The 27,868-nt window shown below is 37.9% G+C and overlaps 1 protein-coding gene across 5 annotated transcripts; it reads left to right on the top strand.

Moving 5' to 3' along the window:
• The first annotated feature begins 768 nt into the window (after positions 1–768).
• LHX8 (LIM homeobox 8) lies at positions 769–27,074 on the top strand. Of its 5 annotated transcripts, XM_044944843.2 has the most exons (10): positions 769–1,057; positions 1,199–1,299; positions 3,069–3,155; positions 3,520–3,681; positions 7,499–7,620; positions 9,677–9,897; positions 10,405–10,508; positions 15,191–15,286; positions 21,838–22,021; positions 26,358–27,074. In XM_044944843.2, the coding sequence occupies exons 3-10, from the start codon at positions 3,081–3,083 to the stop codon at positions 26,432–26,434; spliced, it is 1,041 nt and encodes a 346-aa protein (XP_044800778.1). In that variant the 5' UTR covers positions 769–1,057; positions 1,199–1,299; positions 3,069–3,080; the 3' UTR covers positions 26,435–27,074. The 5 variants fall into 5 exon arrangements, with proteins under 5 accessions (XP_044800778.1, XP_045022060.1, XP_044800777.1 ...); XM_045166125.1 differs by having other exon boundaries at positions 769–1,299; XM_044944842.2 differs by lacking the exons at positions 769–1,057; positions 1,199–1,299 and adding an exon at positions 1,587–1,723.
• The last annotated feature ends 794 nt before the right edge of the window (positions 27,075–27,868 follow it).

Here is a 27,868-nt window from a genome sequence, read left to right as displayed (position 1 = left end):
AAGTAAAATTTATACCATAAAGTTTTTTAAACAAACACACCCTCCAATTCTAATCAAAATTACCAGTATTCTGAGGACCACCCCCCAAATCCACAGCCAAAATTTGAGGCAGAAGCTGGCCGTTTCCAGGGCTTCAGTGTTGCCTAGGATGAGATGAAACAGCAATACTATTAGCAACATACTTTTTTTTGGTCTTTCCTGTAGCCTTGATTTCAAATTTAGTAGCAAAGCTTTTGTGCTGCTCAGATGTTCCTTCTTTATCTTAATGAGAAAACTTTTCGCAAAGGGAGTGCGAACCTCTAGATAACTAAGCCTCCAGGCTGCCAGGGAGCCGTCGCGGTCCTTGGCTAGACAGGAGAGCGGCTCCTTTCAGGAGAATGACTAAAACATTCGAGTCACCCAGACCTCCGCTTCCCCTTCAGCTTGCTGCAGAAAGAGATGTAACCTGAATCTTTGTTTAGGTTTTGGTTAGGGAGTGAGAATTAAAAAGCCACGGCAGATGCAGAGAGCAGATTTTTTTAAAAGTCAAAAGTTAACTGGCCGGTCTCATTTTTTTTTCCTTCTTTAATACTAAATCTGGAGTAAGTTGGCTTGTCCTGATAACGATCTTAACTTGTAGGGAAGGCGGGTTTTTCTGAAGGAGGTGAGGCTATTCCTCCTGGAAAAGACTTTCACCACACACCCTCTTCCCTCCTTCGATGTAAGGTTCCACCCTCTGGAAAACAAAACTTTTTTTTTCCCCCCTTTTCCTAGAGGGGCAGAGCTCAATGAAGTTGGGGAAAGAATCTTAGGAACAGTCCATCCGAGTGGCTACGGTCACAGCGGCCTCTTTGGACGAAGACTTGCAGCCTTCTTACTCTTCTTGGTGTGTCAGCTTTCATTAGTGCATTGGGGCGGGGGAGGGGGCCAGATCGGCAGACACGGACAGCCTCTGACCCTCTGGAGTTGGTATGTGATAAGCAGCCCTAGCAGTGCCATGTATTGGAAAAGCGATCAGATGTTTGTGTGTAAACTAGAAGAAAAGGACGTGCCGGAGCTGGCAGTTCCCCTTGAGAAGGTGAGCGACCCGACGCCCGGCCAGACCAGCTGAATCGCAGTTTCCTTGAAACGCCAGCTGTTTGGGCTCCTAAACGAGGTTCAGAAATTACCTGTAACAGTCTCATCTTCAAACCCGGCAATTTTTTTTTTTATTATGTAGTGGCGTTAGTCAGTAATCATTGCCTCCCCTCCCCACAAGCTCACTTAACCTGAGGCATGGAGACCGTAATTTGGGAGACGAAGCCTCGAGCCTAAGGCGATGTGAGTCGTGCTTTTGTTGTGTTTGCAGCGGTGATCGCGAGGTCGGGAGAGTGAGTCGGGAGGTTCGGGGGGCTGGGGGCTTGAGGGGTGGACGTGGGGGAGGGACGGACCCGAGGCGAGGCTTCTCTGTTCGGCAGCCGGCGGACGCTTGCCAGCCCCAAGAAGCTCCTCCGGCCGCAGGGCGATCCTCGCTGCCGCGGTCGCACAGCGAAACAGAAGCAGACGGAGCTCCAGGAAGACCTTTGGGATCGCAGTGAGGGCTTTGAGGGCCATTTTACTTAAAAAAAAAAAAAGAAACGAAAAGAAAAGTCGAAAGAAACAAACCCTAGGGCTCTCGAGTTGCACCGTTCCTAAGAGTCGATAGCGCGAAACCGACAAACTCTCATCTCGCTCTGGAGGCAGGAGCGTTTATCACAAACGCGGGGTATGTCGCGTTTTAGGTTTGAAAATCATCTGCAGCCTGTTTGAGCGCCTCCGAGGCCCCGCACTGGGCACCACTGACTTTGTCTTCGCCCGAATGCTTGCGGGGAACGCACGGGAAATCCGGGGGCTCCTGCCTAAACTCTGTGTTTGCGAGGACGCGGCCTCAGTGCTGCGGCGCTGGGTCCCGGCAGAGAGCCCGGGAGTGGGTGGGGTTGGGGGGACTCCGGGGTTCGGACCGCATCTCGCTTGATGCTGTCAGAGGGAACAGGGAGGCGAAGAGAGAACTGCAGAAGTGTGGGCCGCTCGAGTTCCGTGACACCACCCCCCCCCCCCCCCGCCCCCTAAGCTAACGTTTCCGTAAACGAAGGCAGAAAAAGCCCAGAGCGGCTGCGTTTTCGTTTAAGAACAAAACTCCTGCAAAAGCTTGGAAACACTTGAGTAATGCGCGTTGTTGCTTTAAAACATTTTGACCGAGGTTGTGTGAGTTGTTTTTTTAATGACACAAATTAAATTCAGCTGGATATTTTCCATTATTCGACCCGCTTTTTGCGCTGGTTAAAAATAATCCTTTGGTAACTCAAATGTTGACTTACCGAGCAATAAGTGGCAATTTACACCTTAAAGAAACGAGTATAAATCACTCGCAGCTCTAATTGCTGTAAGTTTACGAAAGAGCTGCTGGCTCGGTTTAATCTGAAGCATTTTCATTCAAATTGTCATCGGAACAAACACCAGGCTTCTTAAATCCCGCTGTAATTAGCTTTCAAGTATCCTATTAAACCTCTTCACCTTTCGGGCTATCCAACTCAAAAAGCTCCCATTTAAAAATATATATGTCTCGCTCTTTTAATTGAGGCTATTAAAGAAATCAAGTTTCTACCCCCACCCCCTCCTCAAATCCTCTTTTCTTCTCTCCTACTCCACCCCACCCCCCATGCACCCCCTTTAGCCCAGTGATCCCCGCTCCGCAGTGATTGACGTCTAGAAAGAAAATGCTTTGTGCGGGGATGATTGTTATTAACTCGTTACCCCTGGCAGGGGGGCGGGGAACCGGCGTGCTCCGGTGAGCACTGGGGACCCGTAGCCCGGAGAGCGCGGCGGCGCGCCGGGCAAGCCCCCGGAGCTCCCGTGGACGCCTCGCTGCGCGCTAGGGCTGCGCCGCCGTCCGCTCGCCCGCAGCCGCGCGGGCCCAGGCGCCCAGACGGCTGCCTCTGGGGCCCAGCGCGCGGGGGCCTTCATTAGTTCGCCCCGCGTGCGGAGAAGCTGAAGCTCCGGGCTGCACGTGCCGACTCTGAACTTCTCGTCTCTGTTCCTCTCCATCCACTTCCCGGCTCTCACCGCCTCAGTGCCAGGGTCTCATGTCGGAGGAGTGCCGGCGGACTGCAGCCCTGGCGGCCGGGAGGACTCGGAAAGGCGCCGGGGAAGAGGGGCTGGTGAGTGGGTAGGGCCCCGGGTGCTGGCCCTGGAGAGGCGGCCCAGAACTGAGGGCTGCTATCCCAGAGTTCCTTCCCGGGCTCAACTGTGGGCCCTCGAGGAGCCGGTGGAGGGGGAGGGATCTGGGGCGGGCTGGGCAGAGCCGCCAGGCACCCCAGGACTTTGAGGTCAGGGGTCTGCAGCCCCGGCGACTGCGCCGTGGGAGCTTGGACCCCGGGGAGGGCGAGGAGCGGGACATCAGGAACTGGGGGTGGCTTGGGGGAAGGGAGGGGAGGAGGTGAGGGAGCCCCCGCGGGTCTGTGGGATGGGGAGAGGAGGAGGGGTCTAGAACCGCCTGAGACCGCGCCTCGTGGCTTCCTGCAGGTGAGCCCCGAGGGAGTGGGGGACGAGGACTCGTGCTCCTCCTCGGCCCCGCTGTCCCCGTCGTCCTCGCCCCGGTCCATGGCCTCGGGCTCCGTCTGCCCTCCTGGCAAGTGTGTGTGCAGCAGCTGCGGCCTGGAGATCGTGGACAAGTACCTTCTCAAGGTAGGGCGGAGCCGCGAGGCCCAAGGCGAGCGCGGTTCCCCGGGGAGCTCTGGGGAAGGAGAAAAGTTTATTTTCCCCTTCTTTTCCACTCAAGTTCTCGCTCGAGGTTGTAGACTTTCTTAGTACAACCGCCCAGTCAAGAGCAACTCATAAGGTGGGAAAAAGTGGGAGAAGAAATCTTAGAATACCCCCTGTTGCAAAACTGCTTGTGTGTGTGGTCTAGGGGTGCCGATACCCGGGTGAATGTACCGGAGCCAGCCACCTACTTGTAGAGGAACGGAAGTGGGGAAATCCTTACCCTTTCTGGAAACAGGGTCCTGCCTAATTATTTTTACCGAGCCTCGGGTTATAACCCGCAATAACACTCAGGGGTCTGCCTGCTTATGAGGGTTCCAAGTCTGTATATGTTGACCGATTTTCCCTTTTCAGTGTCTCCTTTGGTGAGAACCACTGTGAAGTGCCTCAAAGAGTCTTTTCTAGACAGATATTTTTTATATAGTCTTATGTTTATTTACACTAACCTGAGGCTTTTCCAAAATAAAAGTCATACTACCATTTAAATAAAAACCATTTTCAATATCTTCCTCCTCTTACTAAGGTTTAATACTTCAGGGCCACTCAGTGATTTTTTTTTTTTTTAACGTCATCTCTAGTGCTTAGGAGGGCAATGGAAATTGATGTGAAGTTAGACAAAACAAAAAGAAAAATGCCTAGGATGAAGTGCTTCACGTGGTGGTTTGAGAGTTGACTGTCTGTCTGAATTTGTTTTACTTCCTCTCAAGATATTGTGGGGGAGTTTTGGAGTACAAATTCTGGCAGGCCAGTTATCCATGTCATTGCATGAAGGATCATAGTCCCCTGTGTTTTAATCCTAATATCATGGAATTTCAACTTCAATAGTTTTTTTTTAAACCACTATTTAAAATAATGATCTCTCCTACACTAAATTAGTAGCAAACCAGTTCACTTTCTATTTTCCTCACCACCACCATCCCCCACCTAGTTTCTCAAAAGAATTCATTATGTAGAATATGAATTCAGAAAGCAAGTTTGTGAGTTTCTTTAAATTTCTGCCTCAGCATACAAAACTGCTTCATCTGGGAAGTTGGAATGATACCCTGTAGATACAACTAAGATAAAGTACCAAAAGGAGTTTTGGTGAAAACTGTTTAAAAAGTAACTAAGTTACTTAATTAGTGGTTGATTCTTAAGGCTGGCAAGTTAGCATGGCTTTCTCTTTAAATCTGCATTCTTAAGATTCCCATTTCAGTGTTTCTAGACCTGAACCTCTTTGAATATTTCAAAACCATCTTTTAGAATCAAAACTAGCTTCTTCTTTTCTTGAGCTCTCTCAGAAATTAGCTTTATCTTTCAGAACATTTCTGAATGGATGTATAATGGACCCACTTCATATTAGAGAGGAAAAAGAAAAAAGCTTGAAGTGACTCAACATATCCTCTGAAATAGATAATCGTTTCTATCGTTCATCTTTTATATGTTAACATATGTTTATATATCAGATATATATTTGTATAAAACAATCTAAATTATATCCGTTTTTTTTTAAGCTTTCCTTTGTAATAGGACTGGAGTGCTCCCAATGAAGTCTTCCACATACAGTCTTAGTTTACTCTTTAGTATATGTACAAATATGCATAAGTATATATTAGTAGATGTGCAAGAAAACTATCTTCATATAGGAAACTAACAAAAGTTTGACACTTTATATAAAAACTCTTGAGTTCTCAACTCCCCCACCACCACCATTTTGAGTACATATTCTTCCAGATAAGTCTGAATTCAGTTCAAGTCACTGGTGAAAAAATAATTGTTAAATAGAATATTTGAGGATGTAACTGTTTAATATAGAAAAACACCATATCATGAGGCAAGTAAAATGGAGTTAGAACAAAAATGTGAGAGGAGTTAGCTGCATCTGTTGCCCCATGTGATACTTCAGTGCCCTGTCGTTTGAGTGATTTTTTTTTTTCTGGATTGATCCTATATATGTATACATACAGAGATTGGATGAATGCTAGCCATCAGGAAAGGTTTATAGTCTCCAGAATTTTTTTCTGTTCACCTTATTTTCCTCTCTGGAAAAGAAAAAGAAGATGAAGGAGGTTTTTGTTTTGTTTTGTTTTAGTAAACTTTGAGGAAAGGTGGCAGACCAGGAATTACATCTGGCTTTAGGGAACTAGAGAATGACCATGACTCTGCCTTGAAGACTGCATCTATCCTGGGTTTAAAAAGAAAAAAAGCCTGGATAAGATCAAAATGCAGAGGCCTTAAACAGTGGAATACTAATGGAAGCCTGTACTTCTCAACTTTAATTTAATTGGACCCATTTGAGGGCGAAAAAAAAAAAAAAAAGAAAATGCATCTCTATATCCAGGACAGCGATCACGATTGTTAATTTTTTAAATTTTGGTTTCCTCAGATTTTTTTCCGGTTGTTTTCCATTGCTATTTTCCCTATTTTCTTGTATGGTGAACATGTTCTTTTATAGAAAAACCAAAACTTAAAATTTCACTAAAATCATCAGTGCTTTGGAAAGAGGTACATAACTAATTAGAAGCCAGTGAAACTTTCTTCTTCAGCTTCACAGGACTTTTTATATTTCATGTCACAGTAAAACATGTTGAACAGTAGTGCTAACATAATAGAATCATTGGACAAGATTGTCTTTATTATGAAATAGTGTAGCAAAAGCTATATTTCAAAATTTCCCATTTTTTCCAATTTCCTAATTCCTATATTAGGCATTAGATCCATTTGTACAATGTAACTGCTGTTTTTGCATTATTGCTGTTCTTTTAAATGAAATTTAAACAAGCTAAACCAAGTTCTTGTGCCCATTTAACAAGGGCAAACTTTAGGAGCTTGCATTATAGGCAAATTCAGTTCAGTACACATCTTCATCCCTGAAGGCTAAAGGTATGCAGCTTATAGTATGATGGCAACTGTTTAAGGTGAGGGTTTGTATGATTTGTCCACTAATCGACAGTATTTCATGCCCCTATTTACAATGTAAAATGCTATGATTTATTAATGTATTTTATAAAATAAAATGTCTTACCAAGTATAAATGACAAACAATACTTGTGTGCCTTTTTAGAACCACTTATAATAGATTTATTTTTTCCTTTAATGACCAAATCATTAAAGTAGGGTTACCAGTGCTTTATGTTTTGATTATTTAATGTTAGGTGGGAGCCAGGGCTTCTGCCATATCAACATCTAAATCTACCTTAGCAGTGTCTGTTTTGTAAGAGAAATGAATTGCCTGGCTTCTTTACAAGGGTAAGTATTTATCTTACAAAGCTTTTTTCCATTTTCTTTTTCACTGTAACTAGTGAATAGTTTATAATTATTTGGCGAAAAAGTAGATTGAGAAAGTATGTGGCTTGAAATTTTTAGTTACCGTGTGTTATGGTGGGAAGAATTTGGTCAAGGAAAAATTATAAAACCAATATGTAGGACTTAAAAAGTTTCCCTATGTTCATAGATGTTGATTTAAAAAAAAATAGAATGGACATTTGATTTAAAAAAAAAAAGCTTGAATTTTTCAAAATTATATTAAAAAAAAATAAACACGAAGTGTAGAATGTGCTGTTGTGATTTTTCTGGGTGAAATCTAAAAGTATATCTAGAGGCGTATTTATGTAAATGATACCTCTTAGATGGAAACATTCAATGCATGTTGTAAAATATTAATGGGCTAGCTTTTAAAATTGCCTGATACAGAAAACCAAGGAAGAATACTCTTAAGCATGGTGTTAGAATGGCATCTCATTTGGCCCCTTTTTCTTCACAGGTGAACGACCTGTGCTGGCATGTCCGGTGTCTCTCCTGCAGCGTCTGCAGGACCTCCTTAGGAAGGCACACCAGCTGTTACATTAAAGACAAAGACATTTTCTGCAAACTTGATTATTTCAGGTACACTGAAACTTCTTTTGTTTTTTTAGTAAGTAGATACACCAAGAAATTATTTACACAAAGAGAATTTTATAAATAGGCTTTCTTGTCCACTTTTATTTACTGGACCAGATTATTATTTATTTATCCACTTTTTCTTATACAACAGATTTCAAAATGAGAATGCTTTATATTTTTGAGATAAATTGGATTAAAACAAATAAAACTAGCATATTTATATGTTTTAGGAACCCAGTATATAAAAATTATCTTTGAATAATTCTTTCTACCTTGGCAAATGAAAGTTTTAGGTATTATAAACAGGGAAGCTTTGCTGTGCAGGGATGTAAAGTATGAAATATAAGGTGACTTATTATAGCAATGCTCTTTGTTCAGGTAGAGTAGTAAGACAAAATGAAGTAATTATAGGGGGAAAAAAAAGTGTTATTGAACTTTTACCAGTTTATTATAGAATGACCCCCTATAATATACCTATAAAATGCCAGCAGTTTGAAAACTGTGATACACCATATTATTCAGAAGAATTGACCATTCCAGTATCAGAAATACACCAAGTCTAATTACATAACCTGACTAAAAATTCTGTTTCTTTTGTCTGTTCTTTGATATTTGTGCAATTATATTTGCCTATGGTATTATAGGTAACATTTTCTCTGCCTGGTCTCTTATAATCATTTAAATGGAAAATTTCCTCAAGGATAGAATTCAATTCTTAATGGATAGCTATCTCAAAATTGAAATCATCCTTAAGCATGACTTTTTAAAATTATCACCATTTTCCTTTATTTGCATTTCCAAAGGAAGAAGAATTTTCATTGTGAAATTGGGAAGTTAATACTACATTATGAAGTTTCTAATACTAATTATGTTGTTTATACTCAATTTCAAAAACTGATTTAAGAGTTTAGTGATTGATTTGAATAAAATTGCTAGGCAAGTTAAAGCACTTCACGAAACCCAGAGTCCTTTATTTTATAAAATCATAGGATTTTATAATTACCCAAGTCATATATTTCTCATCAGGTTTGCTTTCTATTTCCTCAAAAACAGTAGCAATTTGCCTCCTCTTTCACATAGGGTACGCTAATCTTAATTTTTTTTTTTTTTTTGTAATTTAAAGCTGCTTGAAATGTTTGTTTTCAGGGACTTTTTACAAGTCTAGTTCTTCAGGATTTTTAAAATACCTTGTATTTTACTATATTCAAAACCTGATTTTTATGATTCAGATTAACTTAAAAACTAGCAATACCTCTAAAGATATGTTAATGAATAGACACAGACACATACACTTTTCTAGTTTAGTGGGGATATGCCAGGCTATGAGTGCAGTTGTGGTAGGAGATATGACAGAGTGTCACAAGGACTGAGAGAGAGGAAATCTTTACAGCGGGCATTTTGTTAAGATTAACTTGCATTTAATGTCCAGAAATGTGTCTAAAAGTTTTAGGTACTATTTCTCCGCCTCTTGTGGATGGTAATGCAAGAGCTTGTTTACCAAAGGAAGCATTTCTGAATTTTCCTTCCTCACACACCAGAGTGAACAATTTCTGTTCTATTCATTCTTTGATACTATCAATTTTAAATGTTTTAACTTTTTAAAAAAGTTTAAAGCATTTCCTAATTGTCTCAACTTGGCTTTAAGACATCATTATTTATATCTTCAATGGTATCACTTTGTAGTTTTAGTTTTTTCAGTTTGGAGTGTGTGTGTGTGTTATGTTGAGTCTCTAGATAATTTATAAATGTCCTGATATTTGTTACAAGAAGGATATTGAAACTCGTATTTCATTTATTTTAAAAGAAAAAATCCTATCCTCCTCTAGAGTAACAATGAGAAGTTTTTGTTTTCTAAACAGGTTTGAATTATGATCCCATCTCAAGTCTTGCTGCTGCTTACCATATTGACTTTTAAAAAATAATTGATTCCTGTTTCATTTTCAAAAGATTTAAATACTTGGGTTAATCCAATGAGTAATATAATGTGTTAGTTTAATCCTATGATGACTATCTCACCAAGCATTAACTCTTCACCCTTCCCCGTCCCCCATTTGTGTAGAAGGTATGGAACTCGCTGCTCTCGCTGTGGGAGGCATATCCATTCTACTGACTGGGTCCGGAGGGCCAAGGGGAATGTCTATCATTTGGCGTGCTTTGCCTGCTTTTCTTGCAAAAGACAACTTTCCACTGGAGAGGAGTTTGCTTTAGTGGAAGAGAAAGTCCTCTGCAGAGTGCATTATGACTGCATGCTGGATAATTTAAAAAGAGAAGTGGAAAATGGTAAATATATACTTAAAATACTTTTGAATCTTTTGGGACAGTGAACACAGGGATAAAAATGATTTTTTTCTCTTAAAGCATTATTTTGTGCAGTGTAATTGTGGTGAAACTCATTAAGCCCTCTACTGTTAGTGATAGTCTCCATCTGTTTATTTATAAGAAAAGCCATGGCATATGTATTTGGCTTGTGCCATATTCTCAGGAAGCAGCCTTGAATTTAGGGTTCTGTTTTGCTTTTTGTAACCAGTTGTTTCCTAGTGTTTGCCTTTTTAAGGATGAGCCTTAGATGTGCACTTTAAACTTGGTGCACTTTTGACTAAATATATAAGCCTACAAATGAAATATTGTTTCTACATTATGCTTCTAGTATGTTCTAAATCTTAAGGGATTTGGCAAACTAGAAGATGTATACAGTTTCATACCAAGCCAAGAGATGCAAGAAACCTATTATTGTATGACTGCCCCCATTTGAGTTACCAACACGTTTGGTGTGTTTTTTAAATGCAGGTAATGGAATTAGTGTTGAAGGTGCCCTCCTTACAGAGCAAGATGTTAATCATCCAAAACCAGCAAAAAGAGCTCGGACCAGCTTTACAGCAGATCAGCTCCAGGTAGACATGACAATGAATTTGAGTTTTTGAAGCCCTTTTCCACCAAAAAGAAAAAGAAAAAACCCCAATAAACAAAAAACACCAAAACTAACAAAAGCCAAACAAAAAGCAATGTCTATGCTGTCTTAAAACATTTTTCTTTTTTCAAAAAGGTTAGTCTGTGCTTTTTGTGCAAACTGACTTGTTGAGTGTATGAAAACATTGCCCTAAATATTGTTTATCAATATTCCAAGAGTTGTGGTATGATGTGAGCTTATGCAAGTTTGTCTCCCTGACATCTGTTAACATTAACATCAAGGTGCAAACAAAATGTTGCTCTGTCTTGACTTACTGAAAAAAATTACTTTAACCTAGGTATTTATGTTACTACATATAATTTTAATAGAAGACAGAACATTTTGGGACACTTAACAGAAAGAGACATTCAGTATGTGGGTCTGTGGGACTCTGATGTGTTCATCTTTTTAACAAACTGCATTGAGTCTTTTAATAGACAAGATTGTAGATTTTCTGAGTAGGAAGGAATTGAAAATGCCTTACCATAAATAGAAATCTACTGATTGACTGCAATCAAGTAGACCTTTCCTTGTTTTTAAAGGGGGTAGAGGGAGTAATTCTATAATTTGATGCTAAAGTTTGATTATGTTCCCTGAAAGTGGAGGGATTATTTTCAACTTAGTTGCCCTAAATATAATTGTCATAACTTCTATTTTTATAGTCAGGAAAATAATGAAATAATTACTCTTTGCTTTATATTTAAGTCTGTACACACACTGATTTATTTCTGGCATTTTTTTTCAGACAAATCATTTTCTAAAAGATTGGTGTGACTGAAATATTTGCTTTATGTTAAGGTGAGGTAACATTTATTAAGTACCTACCATGTATGAATGGCTAGGTGCTTTACACATAGTATCCATCTTAGCTCAGACTTTAGAGGATATTTATACAATGTTAATGAATGAAGGTAATTTTTTGAAAAATCACTGATAGTATTCTAATACTTGTCAGTATGTAAGATGAATGCAGTATGAGAGAATATTTGTTTTGACAATGGTTAAGAAAGAAGCCTTGATATGAAAGAAATATCCCAAAGGACCTTAATGTCACTGAAAAGCAATCTAGCTTTAAAATCTAGATCCATTCTTTAAAAAAATTCCAGAAAATTATATTTGATTCCTTAATTCAGGCATCGCCTACATAGTAAGTAGAAAATGGAAGGTAAGGCAGCTGAAAGAAATATCTGTTTGAAGCTTGTTTTTCTGGGTGCTTCATTTGGTTATCATGAAAATCACATAAAGCCCCAGGTTAGGGGATACGTGTACCTGTGGGAGACCTGGTAGCAAAACACCCAGTAGCTAAAATATAATCTCTAATATAAATATGTTCTGTGTATAAAGTGGGCTGTTTCCGTGAAAGACTGGCCATAATTTTAATAGTCATAAGACCAATAACTTTAATTTGATATAAAAATTTATTAGTAAAAGGGTAACTGAAAATTTGAAGCAACTCTTAGGTAGATATGTACAATCTCATCTGGAAAGTATAGATACTAATTAAATAGAAAGGGAATAATATTTGTGGAGGTCTTTGTTTACCAAGTCCTATGCCAGATAATTTCCCGTACGTTATCGTCTTTCATCTCTTACAATTCATCCAAGAACTGCAGGGACTCCCCCAAGGCAGACAACCAAGGGAATGGCAGTGAAGAGATTTGGACCCTACTTTCCAAACTTCTGGTCTTTTAATTTTCCTTAGCCTCCCAGGAGACCATGAGTAGAACTGTGCCTTACTAAGACTCCATTTAACGGCTGTGGCAGCTAAAACAAGAGCAAGATTCTGAATCTTGAAGATGGCTTTATAGTTTTAAATTGCAAATGTGCATAAAAACTACTTAAGCCATGCATTATTATATGAAAATGTGATCTGAATCATGAGTTTTTAAAAATTTATACCAGAATCATAGGTTTTAAAAACGTTTTGATGTTTGGCAAAACTAATACAGTGTTTCAGGTTTAAAAATAAAATTTAAAAAAATAAATAAATAAATAAATAAAAATAAAAAAATGAAAACACATTAAAAAATAAATAAAAATGAAGGCAGAAATTATATTCTTTCTAAGCATGTTCTCATTTATTCAGTGTTTATTAGCATCTATCTATGCCAGGAATAACTGAAACAATGAGGCATACTCTTGTCCTCAAGTGTTCTTTGTTGCTTAGGTATTTAGTATAAATTGATCATTATACTTTACCAGAGTTTTAATAAATCAGGCCATGTACCTCATTGTTAAATTGTCCTACTTTTCAGAAAGCTAATTATTTAAGTAGTGCTTGAATTTAGCAAAATAATAAAATATAGGTGATCAGTAAGTCAAGACTATTCATACAGTACCTTGCTTGGACTTAGAAGAGTTAAAGTATGAGGAACAAACAAACTTCCCAAATTGTTTAGAAAATTATGAGAAGAAAAAAATAGTTTAACACTTACAAAATAGACTATTCTGTGTTGGCAAAAATATTTCAAATATTGTCTCATTTGTATAAATTGTATTTTAAAAGTTCCTGCCAATATTATGGTTTGCTTATTGTAGTTGGAAGTACTTGCTCAATGATTATTAATGTTAAACATGCCAGGGTTAGCACCTACTTTAATCTACTTTCAGATTAAGTTGGTCAGCTGCTACTATGCAGACTGTTGACATTTTTGGTAGACTTTCTGGCTTTAAAATGATGTGTCTACAGAGGCTAGATCCTTGACCATTTTAAATAGCTCAGAAGAGGAATAGGGTAGATTTTTGGCATCTATAGTGACTGGAAAGCAATGAAACCAAGTCGAAATTAAAAGGATTCTTTTGTGAGACTAAACACTGATGAATACATCTTACTTTTCCGTTAGCATATTCCAGTTGTAAACCATCAGTGTTGATTTGAGTTTTCCTTTATTCCTTAATGAGAAATTGCTTTAGTAAATGTAATTTGGTTCCATTATTAAACTTGTGAATTTGAAATGCATTTGTGAAGAGCATATGTTTTTTGTTTTATAAATTATCTATAATGACATTACAAATAAATAGCTGTTCAGCTTTTCTCCTTGAAAAAATTAAAAAAACAAAGACATTTATTTGTTCATTCTTTTTTTCTCTTTTGGATGTTACATGCTCAACTACATATAAACACAACTATTTGCACATGAAGATATTAAAGTAACACATTTGGAGTAGGAGAGGAAGAATGAAGGGAACTGGGCGTGATAATAAACTTTTAGGCTGTTTCTGCCCATTTTTAAAAGCAAAAGTACAAGTGCTAGTTTACAGCAAGTTTGTGGACAAGTATATTGGACTGGAAGCCAGGAATGCCTTATTCTGGAAGAGTCTCTATCAGTGAGAACTTAACTGAAAAAATACATAATTTTTAAACCTCATAAGGTTTCTCGGAACAACATTGATCTTTTTCTCCACACTATCTTCGGATTTTCTGCACATTGTGGAGGTTCATTCAGTTAATCTGGGCATTATCTCCAGATATAATGGATAAGACATTCCCTTTGCCCTCCAGAAACTCACTTTCTGCTATGAAGAGCTCGACTTGCTAGCAAATTAGCTAACTACCTGGTGACAGATGAAGTGGCAGAAGATGGTATTATTTGAGGAACATAGTAAAGAATGCAGTTAATCTTGACTGTTGGAAATGGTGTCAGGGTCAGCAGGACTTTAGGTTAGGTAGATTACCCCCATCCCATGCCCAGGACATGCACAATCATTTGGATGCTAGGCTCCACTCTCTCATTCTTATAATACTTTCTTTATATTTTATACTTCCCTCTATTGACTTTTAAGTAATAAAATTCAAATATCTTGCTTGATTCCCATTACTTCCTTTTCTGAAGGAATCCAAAGCCCTTTGCTTATGCTTTTATTCTAGAGCTCCTCTTCCTCCTCCTCCTTCACTCCATGCATCTCACTTTAACTTGTATTGTTGTATTGTTGGCATGCATATATCTTTCTCCCAGGAAGCTGAGGCCAGGTTCCAATCCAAAGGTTCACATCAGAATTACCTGGGAGCTTTTCGATCTATGAATGTTTAGATCTCAGGAAATTCTTATGCAATAGACTGATGAGTATCTCTCTTTTAAGGTCCCAGATGTTCCTTTGCATAGAATAAGTGTCGAAACAAGGAATGATGGAGTCATTGCAATTAAGTGGAGTGCAATCTGTTGCACTGTCTACTATTTTCATACTAATAAAAATTGATGTAGGGGCCTTGAACCTGTTTAGTTGAATAGAGGTCAAAGATATGATTTTTATATTTTTAAAAATTGCTTAATGCTAGTAATTTTTAACAAAATGGAAAACATAGTAAATAGACTTTTATGCATTTTTTGTGGGTTGTAAGAATGGAAGAAAAGGTGAGCTTATTTTGAACAGCATAGTTGAGAGACAAGTTTTTTATGTTGAAATTTATTTTTTTAAAGATTTGAGCATAGCAACTTGTGCATAATTTTACATAATATGCATTCTTTTTATTGATATACACTTCTCTGTATTGATTTTCAAGTAGTAAAATACAAGTACTCCATTTTCTTGTGCATGCCTTATCTCTCCTGTCATCAAAGTTCAGAAGATTGAGCTTCTTATTTTTAGCTATTTACTATTTACTACCTACATTTTTTAAAAAAACAGGTTATGCAAGCACAGTTTGCTCAGGACAACAACCCAGATGCACAGACTCTCCAGAAACTGGCAGAAAGGACAGGCTTGAGCAGACGTGTGATACAGGTGACTATTTTAAAGGTTAATCAAGAGATACTAAAAGTTCTATTCTAGGTTTTTATAAGTGTACATTGTGGGTGTGTGCGTAGAAATGTCAAAGCATTAGCTTCTCATTTTAGATCTCTTCACATTCTAAATCAGTTTTTTAAAAAGGCTGATAATTAATTAGCCTGCATGATCCAGGCTACCATTTGTTAGACAGCTCTTTGCAGAAGTTACTTCATTCATTGCTCAGAGCAAGCCTAAGATCCTAAGGCTAAAAAGACAACTACGGTTTGAAGCTAGATCTTTTTCTGAAGCCAGAATTGTTTCTACTTTTCTATGATTGTGTATGTGGATGTGTGTGTGTACAGGGGGTGGGCAATGTTGATGACCTTTATTAAAGATCCAGGTAGAAGGAATGATGTAAACAAAAGTAGGGAAGGATAAGTTAGAGCAAATTTGTTGGAAGATAAAATTTATGTTTGCAAATAGTGGGAAATAGAGTTGTTTGAGCTGAACTTGGAGAGGCCTGTGAATATCAAGTTTGCCTCTGAGTAGGAGAAAACCATGATATGTACTTTAGGAAGAAAGGACTGGTGACAGTACATAGGAAGACTTAGAGTTGGGAGAGGCTACATGGAGATTGACAGATTAGGTGTGATGCCCAGCAAAATAATGATTTTTCAAAAAGAGACAGCTGGTGGCCTCAAATTCATTCTGAAACATTTTATCAACTGAAGACTAATGGCAGGCACTGGATGCAAGAGAGACAAGGAAAAAGACCTGGATGCGATAATGGTGAAGCAGAGAGACATCAAAGATGACTTATATTTGAAGTCAAAGTATCCATGGAAATGGTGTTACTGACAGGACTATTAAAATAGGTTAAATTAAAACAGGTTTTAAATTAAAACCTATTAAATCAGGTTTTTTAAAATGTGGGTTCGGAAGTTGGGAGGGAGATGAATTCCTTTTCCAGCTCTGATTATCAGGCAGTGATGGTGGCAGTTGAGCATGTAAACCAGTATTTTAAAGGATGAAACACCATTTCCATGGATACACTTCCCTGGTGGCTCAGAAAGTAAAGAATCTGCCTACAGTGCAGGAGATGTGGGTTTGATGCCTGGGTTGGGAAGATCCCCTGGAGAAGGGAATGGCTACCCACTCCAGTATTCTGGCCTGGAGAATTCCATGGACAGAACCTGGCAGCCTACAGTCCATGGGATCACAAAGAGTTGGACACAACTGAGCAACTTTTACAAAGGATGAACAAGACTCATGAAACTAGCTCCTTTATAGAGACACCGTGGACAGTAAAAACTGAAGAATGAACTTAATGGAGCAAGCTGTTTGAACTAGACCATCACAGCCAGAACCAAGGAATGAGTCTAGTGTATGAAGCATCATGGAAGCCCAAGGACTGAGGTAGATTCAATATGGAAGTAGTCAACTGTATCAGGATCTTATATTTCCCTTCGATTAGGGAAATGGAAAACAATTTTAAATAATATTTAAGGTTAAAAAGGTATAGCAGAGTAATGATGCAAGTGACTATAAGATGAAGTTCAGTGGGGGAAAACAGTTAAGTCTAACACTGAACTATAATGTTTTATTTCTTACATTTGCTGGTGGGTAAACAGGTGTTTATTCTTCAGTTTATTTCTATTAGGCCTGAAGTATTTCATAATTAAAAGATCATTTATTCCAAGAAGTCAGTGGGAGAGACCTGATGATACCTCAGCTTCTCTGAAGACCTAGATTTGCAGTGGATTTGGTTAAGTGCAGTGTAATGAGGCTGTCTGAGGCGGCAAGTCCCATAACCTCAGTACTTTCAGATGTCCAGGGTATTGTGTTTGTCTCAGAGTCCCAAATTCTAGAAAGGGGCTAACAAGGAACCAATGTGAAAAGAGTGCTCCCTTTAGAGGAAGATTAAGGTCAAGAAAGTCTGGAAATCATGTGCTGTTATTGACAGCAACAGGGATTTTTATCTGGAGAAAATATCCAGAGATGGTAAGGGAAGGAAGAGTATAAACAGAGGTGTCTTTAAATGGTTATGAAAGGTTGCAGGATCATGTCTCTGTGAGGGAATGTAGGAGAAAAACAGATTTCATTCACAGTGAAGAATTTTCTCAGTATGTAAGTCTACAAAACTGGCATTGGCTACCACTGAGCACTACTGGTAAAGAAACTGCCTGCCAGTGCAGGAGACATGGGTTCAATCCCTGGGTCAGGAAGATCCTCTAAAGGAGGCATGGCAACCCACTTCAGTATTCTTGCCTGGAGAATCCTATGGACAGAGGATCCTGGTGGGCTACAGTCCATGGAGTCACATAGAGTCGGGCATGACTGAGCAACTAGCACACACCATTGAGGTGGTGAGTTTTCTTTACCTGGAAGTGAAACTTCCTTTGTTGAGGTAGTTCCAACTCAATGGTCTGAGGGGGGTCCTCATAATCTAAAGACTCTATACATTCAGTGACAGTGATTGCTATAGCTAAGTCAGATTCATGGTTGTTATGTTTTAGATTACTTTGAAGTTGGAAGCAAAGGAAAATGGAAGATTTTCTGAGAGCGTTCTTTATTATTTGAAGAAGTAAGAACCCCAGACAGACATCTCTCTTATAATTTCCAGGTATTTAGGTCACCAGTATTATGAGAAAGTTAACTACATTGCAAGCCCTAGAACCTGGAGAATATATTGTTGGGTGGTGGCTTTTAATATGCAAGAGTTAAATATTTTAATAAGATGGCAAAGGAGTACTAACAACTCAAATATATAGTCCTTTACAGTATTTTTGAAGGATTAATTACTGTGAACTCAAATAGTAGTCAGAACCTTTTTGCCCAGCTACTTCTTAGCATTGAGCACACATTAGAAATGGTAAAGAAAAGAGATTTACTAGGCCTCGATTCTTATATGCAAACTAGGTTACCCAAATACTAGGTGGAAATACTGGTCCTATACAGGATATTATTACAGATCTCACCTTTACTAGCTGAAGTCTACATGAAAGTGAAAATTGTTAGTCTCTCAGTCGTGTGTGACTCTTTGCGACCTCGTGGACTGTAGCCCGCCAGGTTCTTCTGTCCATGGAGTTCTCCAGGCAAGAATACTGTAGTGGGTAGCTATTTCCTTCTTCAGGGGATCTTCCCAATCCAGGTAACAAACCTGGGTCTCCTGCATTGCAGACAGATTCTTTACCATCTGAGCCTCCAGGGAAGCCCTGAAAAATCTGCATAGTGAGACATTGTAACAGAGCAGATCATCACTGAGCTGAAATCACAGAACAAGGATGGGTGATTTTACTTTTAACAGTCTACATCCAGATAAAATCACTGCTCACATATCCTTTCACAAAGTTGAATTATGAGTTGTATATCTTACAGAAACATGATAAAACATTCCTGTTTCTCCCAGTGTGCTTGGAGTTCTCTTTCTATATTAAAATACACATCCTTTGTATTGCTATATAATTTATTTAGTTTATTTTGAATTTTTTACATCATAAAAATGCTACAATGAAGAACATTGTGTATATACTTTGTGCATTTATTCAGTGGTGTCTATAGGATAAATTTCTAGAAGTGAGATTATTGAGTCAAAAGATAAAAGCATTATAAGAGCCTTTGACTGATAGTACAAAATTCACCTTGGAAAAAGTTCATAATCAATTTATTCTCCCAGAACCTACATATGAAATTTCTCTTTCCTCAAAGTGGATAAATCCTAAAACCTATCATTCTTTTACATCCTTTCCAATTGGCAGTAAGAAAATATCATTGTTTTTATTTGTCTTTCTTTTATTATCAATAAACCTTAATATGTTTACTTATATTGTGATTAAAAAGTGTATTTTTTAGCTGATTTTTATATTGGGTTATTTATTTTCTCTTTATCCTACTGATTTTTATTATTTATCATGTTAAACTTTCATAGTTCATCAATTGCCTTTTCATTTATTTTTACTACATAGAAATTTTACATTGTTTTATATTCAAATCTCTTCATATATTTTTTCTGATAGCTTTGGTCTTTCTCTTGCTTCACCTAGAGAAGTGTATCAACATTGGCTTTTGTTTCAATAAACATTTTCCCAATTATTTATATCTAAACCCTTATTTATTTGTAATGGACTTTTGGTTACATGTTGTAAAGTTGAGATTTTTCTTCCCCCCCTCCCCCAAATGATTAGGTAGCTTTCTCTAATCCATTCTGTGCCAGCTCTAATTTCTCAGTCATTTAAAATTACATCTTTTTCATACATTAAATTCTCTTATTTGGCCCTTTGGGTTTTCTAAGAGATTGATCTAATGCACTAGTCTTTTCTTTTACAGAATGTCTATGTGGCCTGCTTTCAGCTTATGTATTTTACAATTTACAGCTTAGATTTTTAAAAAGTATCTTACTTAGAAGAAATTTTAACTCTGTTAGAGGTTTGCAAAGCAAGAGGAGATTTTAAGTCAGTAAGGAGAATCAAGGAGAAGGCAATGGCACCCCACTCCAGTACTCGTGCCTGGAAAATCCCATGGACGGAGGAGCCTGGTAGGCTGCAGTCCATGGGGTCGCTAAGAGTCGGATACGACTGAGCGACTTCACTTTCACTTTTCACTTTCATGCATTGGAGAAGGAAATGGCAACCCACTCCAGTGTTCTTGCCTGGAGAATCCCAGGGACAGGGAAGCCTGATGGGCTGCCATCTCTGGGGTCGCGCCGAGTCAGACACGACTGAAGCGACTTAGCAGCAGCAGCAGCAAGGAGAATCGAAAGGACTTGTATTTCGTTCCTCAAGCTAGATAGCCCTCATGTCAGAAGTTTACTGATGCCTAAAATCTTCAACTTTATTTAAATGTGCAGGTTACATGATACTTTGTGTTTTCAAAACTCTTTGCTTAATTACCTGTTGATTTTTTTCTAGGAGGTATCTGAATTACATTAAGGTAGTTATTCTACTGTTAACATCAGGCTATCTTCATATTTATTTCCAAAGTCTGAAATTCTTTAAGAAAATAACCGAGTATTTTCCATCTAATATATAATTTATTGGAGACATAAGACACCTTGAAGAAACTCTGGGAATTGTAGTGCCATGTGTTTTAGGTTAATGTAGTCCTCTGGGGTGCCTGTCTTCTGGGCAGTGTCAGGGGAAAAGGCAGGTGGCAGCTGTCCCTGGTTAAAAGCTGGAGAATGTGTGAGTGTGTCTTCTTGGCTGGCTGGGTGACGGCAGTGGCACCTGTTGTTCAGGAGCCTGTAAAGGGAACTGTGACTGAAGACTCTGGATGAAATCTCTGTATAGATACCCAAGTCTCTCTGCTGCTCCAGAACATGGGTGATAAGGCTGTAACTACATCATTTTCATTGATACATGCCTACGCTTATTCCCAAAATACTCCTTAGATGTTACTCCTCAGCCACCTGCTCAGACCCGTTTTCCTTTGGTTTTAACCCCTTGAGTTTATACCTCTGTTTATGAGTCCCAAGGATAACAAGGTATGCCTTTTGAAGTCAGGCCAACTTTTTAATAAATCGTTTTTATTCAGCCCTCTGTTCTGCATTGTTCAGCCCTGATTCCCTTGAGTCATCAACTAACAGCCTGCCAGCCCTGGGCAGAGACTTATGCCCCTGGCCTTCTCCCTTGATCCCCAAATGTTCTTATCCTAATTTCCTTATAAAGTTTTAATCCCTCCACTTCTCTGTCTTCTTATGACAGAGTTGTTTGGAGTGATAGCAAAAAAATGCTGTAATATTTTAATAGAGGAACACTCTGTAGGCAGGTTATATCTAAGTGCAGGAAGTTCACATGCAGGTAGCTTAGTTACTGGAAGCATTCTGGGTGGTCTAGACTTGTTTACCCTGACCTGCACGTAAAATTCTGCTTAACCCAGAACTTCCTTTATTTCTGTGATGGAGTGGACAACAAGGTGGTTAGCTCTTTACATTTGGTGAACTGTTTCACCAGTGGATATGTTTGCATTTTATTCTACTTAAATATTGCTAGTTGTTTCTTACTGTAAGCCTGACTTTAACATGCTTCTTAGAGAATAGCCTATGTATTTACTAAGAGAAATTGAACTCAGCAGGTTACCAAGAGACTGGAATAACTGAATCAAGAGGTTTGTAGAAAGCCTTAAGTTCTCAGTGGGGATTTTAATCATTTGAAAATGGATTTCAAATAAGTCCAGCAGGTGTCTGAGAATACAGAGTAGTGTATTTTTTAAAAATTTCTGATGAAAGGGTTTTTTCCGTTTTTCTTTTTGTCCCAAATGTCAGTAGGAGAACCAAGGAAACTTTTCTGAAATTTTGAATCCCCTCCCCCGTTTTTATTTTGGAAGATGCTGGCTTATTATAAAACCAGTTTTAAATTAAATCATCAGATAATTATTATTTGGGCAAGGAAAATGACTGTTGATAACTGTGCAAAATGATTTCTCTTGTGTCTACAGAACTCTTTTTTAAAGAAAGCTTCTTTAGATTTATGCTGTGCTTATATGGTAGAGTTGCATCCTTTGTAGTATTGAACTGGTATTGTGCTCAGCTGCTATGTGACATGGCTACTGTTGCTCTTCTCCTCTCTCAGGTATGGTTTCAGAACTGTAGAGCACGCCACAAGAAACACGTCAGTCCTAATCACTCCTCCTCTGCCCCAGTCACAGCAGTGCCACCCTCCAGACTGTCTCCACCCATGTTAGAAGAAATGGCTTATTCTGCATATGTGCCCCAAGATGGGACGATGTTAACTGCACTGCATAGTTATATGGATGGTAGGTATCCTAACATTTAACAGCTGCCTTTCAAACAATCACTCATACCTTCTCATATTATATTGCTAATAGGATTCACATTTTGAAATATTACCTCAGTAGTAGCTGAAAAATACTGTGGGAGAGGGATGCAGTAGGGAGAACTATCCAACCTTCTTCTGTGACACCTTTTAAGGGGCATGCAAAGCACTCACTTTACAGCTAAAATACAGATATTCATAATGACTCATAGATAGTGCTTGATTTTTACTTAGAAAAAACATTCGTTTTGTTTTGACCTGATAAATATTTGAATAATTTATTTTCCTATGGTCAGAGACAGTAGTCACCCTCAGATTTTTAGATTGAGGTTTATTGAATTTTGTTAAAGAAACTTTTTTATTGAAGCAAAACGTACATGTAGAAAAGTACACACATAAGTATTCAACTTGATGAATTAATAAAATCAAGATATCCATGTAAATACTCCCCAGAGGAAGTAGTAGGATGTAATTAGCACCTCAGAAGCTTCTCCTATGTCCCCTCCCACTCATTATCCTCTTCCTCCAAAGTAACATTGCCTTGACTTCCAAAATCATGTTCTGGTTTTGCCTGTTGTTGAGCTTTATATAAATCAAACCTTGCAGAATGTATTCTGTGTCTCACTGCTTTCAACTGTAATGTTTGTGAGATTCCTTTGTATTGTTGCAAGAATCAGTGATTTGTTTCATTGTTATACAAAATTCCACTGTAGGATACCATTATCCACTTAGGGTTGTAGACACTCATTTTATTTCCGGTTTGGGCTTTTATGTATATGATGCTATGGGCCTCATTGTACATGCCTTTGGGTGCACATTAATTCACAATTTTATTTAGTACATATATGCTAAGAGTAGCATATAGGGTCCTGACTACACATATGTTCAATCTTAGTTGATTCTGCCAAAAAGTTTCTGATACTGGTTGAACCAGTATACACACTCTGACCAGCAGCACATGAGAGTTCAAGGTGCTCTACATCCTCTCCAGCACTTGATGTGGTGTGACCTCTTAATTTAGCCAGCTTAGTGGTTGTATAGTGCTATCTCATTATTTTCATTTGCTTTTCCCTCATCACTGATGAGCCTGAGTATTTTTTCTTTGGGCATTTTTTTTTTTTTTTTTTTGTGAAGTACCTGTTCATGTCTTTTGCTTATTGGTCTGTTGGCTTGTCTGTTTTGTTTTTCCTTGATTTGTGCTAATTTTGGCTGTGTGTTGCATATAGATCAGTTTTTTCATGATTATATGTATTACTCTCTTAAGGGTATGTTTTATGGAGCACAAGTTCCTAATTTTAATGTAGTTCATCAGTTTTTTTCCTTCATGAGGAATGCTTTTTTTATGACCTGTTCAAGAAATTGTTCCTACTCAAAGATAATGAAGATATTCCTCCTATCAGTTCAGTTCAGCCGCTCAGTCGTGTCTGACTCTTAGCGACCTCATGGACTGCAGCACTCCAGGCCGCCCTGTCCATCACCAACTCCCAAAGCTTGCTCAAACTCATGCCCGTTGAGTCAGTGATACCATCCAACCATCTCATCCTCTGTCATCCCTTTCTCCTGCCTTCAGTCTTTCCCAGCATTGGGTCTTTTCCAGTGACTCAGTTCTTTGCATCAGGTAGCCAAAGTATTGGAGCTTCAGTGTCAGTCCTTCTAATGAATATTCAGTACTGATTTCCTTTAGGATTGACTGGTTTGATCTCCTTGCTGTCCAAGGGACTCTCAAGAGTCTTCTCTAACACCACAGTTCGAAAGCATCAATTCTTTGGTTCTCAGCTTTCTTTATGGTCCAGTTCTCACATACATACATGACTACTGGAAAAACCATAACTTTGACCAAATGGACCTTTGTCATATATTCCTCCTATGGTATCTTCTACAAACTTCGCTAACCATGTTTTACCTTGACATTTAGATTTACAGTCCATCTAGAATTGAATTTTCTATGTAGTGTAAAATAAGGACAAAGTCTTTGTTTTGTTTATGAAAGTACCAATTTCCCAGCTGATTTTCTGTGTTACATTTGTCATAAACCAAGTGTCTATATAGTTTATATGTCAACTTCTGTACCCTTAGAAGAGCCTAGAGGGCTACTGTCCATGGGGTCACAAAGAGTTGGGTGTGACTGAAGGGACTTAGTACACACTATTCTGTTTTATTGGTCTATTTCTGTATCCATACCTAATTGTTTTACTAATGCTGGATATATAATTCTTGATATCCAGTAATACATGTTATCCTATTTTATTGTTTAAGTTTGTATTGCCTCTTCTTGACCCTTTATGTTCCCATAATTTTTTCCATCAAAAAAAAGAGAAAATAGTTGAGATTTTGATATAATCTATTAAATCAGTTTGTAGGAAACCACCACCTTAATAATATTGTCTTCCAAACCATGATCCTAGTCTATCTGTTTATTTAGGTCACCTTCAAATGCTCTCTTATATTCTGGAGTTTTCTGTTTAGGAACCTTGCACATCTTTTGTTAGGTTTTTTTAATAGGTTTTTGTTTTGATGCAGTTAATTGTAAATGGTTTTTCCTTTATATGTGGAAATCTAGGTTTACAGCTATTTTCTTTCAGCACTTTGACAATATGAATAAAATAGTTTCTTCCATTGTTTCTGTTATTTAGAATATAGTTAATTGACTTGATACCACTTATTGTTGAAGTCAGCTATGGGTCTTATTCTTGTTTCTTTAAAAGTGAATGTCCTTTTCCCCCAGCTTTTCTCTTTGTGCTTGGTTTTAAGTTTTGTAGAATGTGCCTAGATATGCTTCTTGAATATGAAAGTTTGATGTATTCGCTTATACAAACTTTCTGTATCTTCAAATATTATTTCTGCTATTACTGAAAAAGCCCATATTTTCTAGCCTTTTGATCTTCCATGTTCTGGACTAGATATTTTCTTCTGACCTGTATTCCAGTTCACTAATTCTCTCTCTGTATATGCTGTAAAACTCACTTGCTGAGGTCTTAATTTCAGTCATTGTTTTCAGTTTTTAGAATTTCCATTTCATTCTTTTATATAGTTTTTATTTCTATACCAGAATTATCTCTTATCACTTTATTCCATAATACAATTGTTATGCTAATTATAGTTATTTTAAAGTTCATGCCTGACAACTCCAATATCTGGATATTTTCGCAATCTATTCTGTTGTTTTTCCCTCTTTGTTTTTAGTCAAGTCATGTCGTATTTGCCTTGTTACTTTTTTATTGCACTTCAGATGTGAGGTATGAAAACTAGAAATAATCTGAAGCTCTGAATGGGATATTTTCCACCAGAGAGAATTTAGTTTTGCCATTGGCAGGGAGTTAGGTCAGGGGAAGACCAACTTAATCCAATCAGACATCAGTTCTCACAAAGGCTGGCATGTTTCTGGGTCACCACTTCTTGGCAGGAGCCTTTTGGGATACCCCCCAAAGCTTATGTTTTGTTTTGTGTCTGTTGTTTTTAATGAGGGCTTCTCTTCAGTGGTACCTGGTCCTTCATATTTGTTCCCCACCACCCAAAGTCTAACTAGTGAAAACTCTGCTAAACTTCTCATCCTCTTAGACACTCATTTTCTTTTAAAATTGTCATTACACTTGTGGAGGAAAAGTAGCCTCATTTTATTTCCTTCCTTCTCTAGGACTTGACTTTGTGAACTCTCACTGCCTTGGTATCTTTCAGATGCCCTCAAACAGCTTTTTAAAAATTTTGTCCGGCTTTCTTAGTTGCTGTTAGAAGGACTTTCGGTTTGAAGCAGCATAGTCTTTGCTGAGAGTGAAAAGTTCATTTTAAGGTTTGGTTAAAGTAATAATCAGAGCCTGTATCATTGTTGCCATTTACCTACCCTAGGATTAAAATTGTGTGTGTTCACATCAATGACTGTAGTGTTGCCTGAGTCAACTGTGTTTTCATGTATGCTTAGGAAAGAGGCAGTTAAACATCCATAAATGGGAATTTGGGGCAGGAGTCACACTATAGAGGAACCTGTGTATGAAATTTAGCAACTTCTCTGTAGACGAAGGTGGTGTGTTTCTGGCTGCAGGGTAAGGTGCAGTGAATGGGGTATGGATGGAGGACTTTAAAGTGGCAAAAGCTTGGGGCCCAAAATAAAGATTTTGGAGTAAACCATTCCTGGATTCTCATAATACTATACTCACTATGCTGAATAAGTTAATGCTTCTGCTGAGGTCAGTGGAATAGCTTGGTGCCCTCAGCTATAATCAGTAGTGAGAGGACTTTGCCTTGGATTGTTTTTTGTTTGTTTTTAAGGCAGTTTTATTTACCATACAAAACTGATCCACAAATTTCTTTCTATTTTGTAGCTCATTCACCAACAACTCTTGGACTCCAGCCCTTGTTACCCCATTCAATGACACAACTGCCAATAAGTCATACCTAATTCCTTTTTTCAGGGATAGAAATGATTAAGGATATAAACTTGTCATTTGTTATGTATAAAATACCATTGAAAATATATTAATGTTAATTTTTTATTTAACACCCAAAGCATTTCCAACATCACTTTGCTGCCCAGGTATGTATCTCTAGTTGGCCTGCAAGACACTTTTATTGATTCTTCATTTTTTGTAAAACTTATGTTTACAAGAAGAAAATAAATCAAAACTTTTTTTTGTATTGTATGAAAATAGTTCACTCAAGTGTGTATCTGTTAATTTATTTGTCATCAAAAGAGCACTTTGCCTAAAAGAAAGGACTGACAAGTGTGCAAAATGTTTACAAGCCTTTGTGAAATTGTAGTTTATCATTAGTTTGTATCTGTAAGTTATTGTTATAAATATTACCTGTATTTTTTGTTATATACAACTTTATACTTTGAAGCTTGTATCTGTGAATTTGCAATTGAAATTTATTTTGCCAATGTTTTCTGAATGAACTGAATAAAGCTTCTGTTGTAGCATGCCATGCAAACACATTATTGTGTTTGTGGTTGATGAACTATGGCTGTAAATAACACTATGGTTTAATAAGCCCACCATTCTAAGTTTATTAAACATTTTTCATTCTTGTGAAAGTTTCAACCAATTTATCCTTTTTGTGTGTGTATTTTCAGCAGTAAGTTGACTTCAGCCTCTTACACATATAATAACAACTTTTACTTTTAAAAGCCATTTTGTTTTGAGCTTTGTTGTGACTACATTTTAATAGGAAACTTATTTGTAGATGATTGCACTTACTCAAGAACACATGAAAATATCTCATTTGGCAAATTATCTCTTTTGAACTAGTTAATAAAATTAATGTGAAAGAAAAGGCAGAGTGCTTTTCAAAATGACCTTTTGGGGTGTCCCAAGCCAGAAATGAAATGTGGGCCGTTAGAATGTATTTCTTAAGGGTTGAAAAAGGAGGACAAGAAATATTTGGAGTTTGTGATCAGTGCTTCTAGAGCAGAGACTCTCTACTTTTTCTTCCTAGTGAACCCTCTTTAGGGATTGTGATTGAGAGCTGAAATCTAAACCTCAGGACTTTATCCTATGTAGCAGTGGACACTTGTCTTGGAATTACAAAAGTAAGTAGTGCCACCCTCACTAATTTTTGGATTTAAAGAATTTAATCAGTACTTACTTCTTATCTTTTATATACCAATCAGGAAAAAAAAGGTAGTGAGAAAGAAATCTTAAGTTTAAGTCTTTGTTTAACTTGGCGGGTTCACATCTGGCTGAGGACTGGAAGTAATAGTGGAGTATTTGTAATTCTATTCTAGTAATCATAAATGCAACCAGAAAGCAATCACATGGATGTCAGTAACTTACTATCTGCCTCAAACCAGAAGCAACAAACCTAAGTTTCACTATGGGAGAAAGGGGGGAAAAAA

The sequence above is a fragment of the Bubalus bubalis genome, chromosome 6 (genome assembly GCF_019923935.1).
Source record: "Bubalus bubalis isolate 160015118507 breed Murrah chromosome 6, NDDB_SH_1, whole genome shotgun sequence".
Classification (NCBI taxonomy): domain Eukaryota; kingdom Metazoa; phylum Chordata; class Mammalia; order Artiodactyla; family Bovidae; genus Bubalus; species Bubalus bubalis.
Note: the sequence above shows the minus strand (reverse complement) of the source record. Positions and strands in the feature narration are given on the sequence as shown.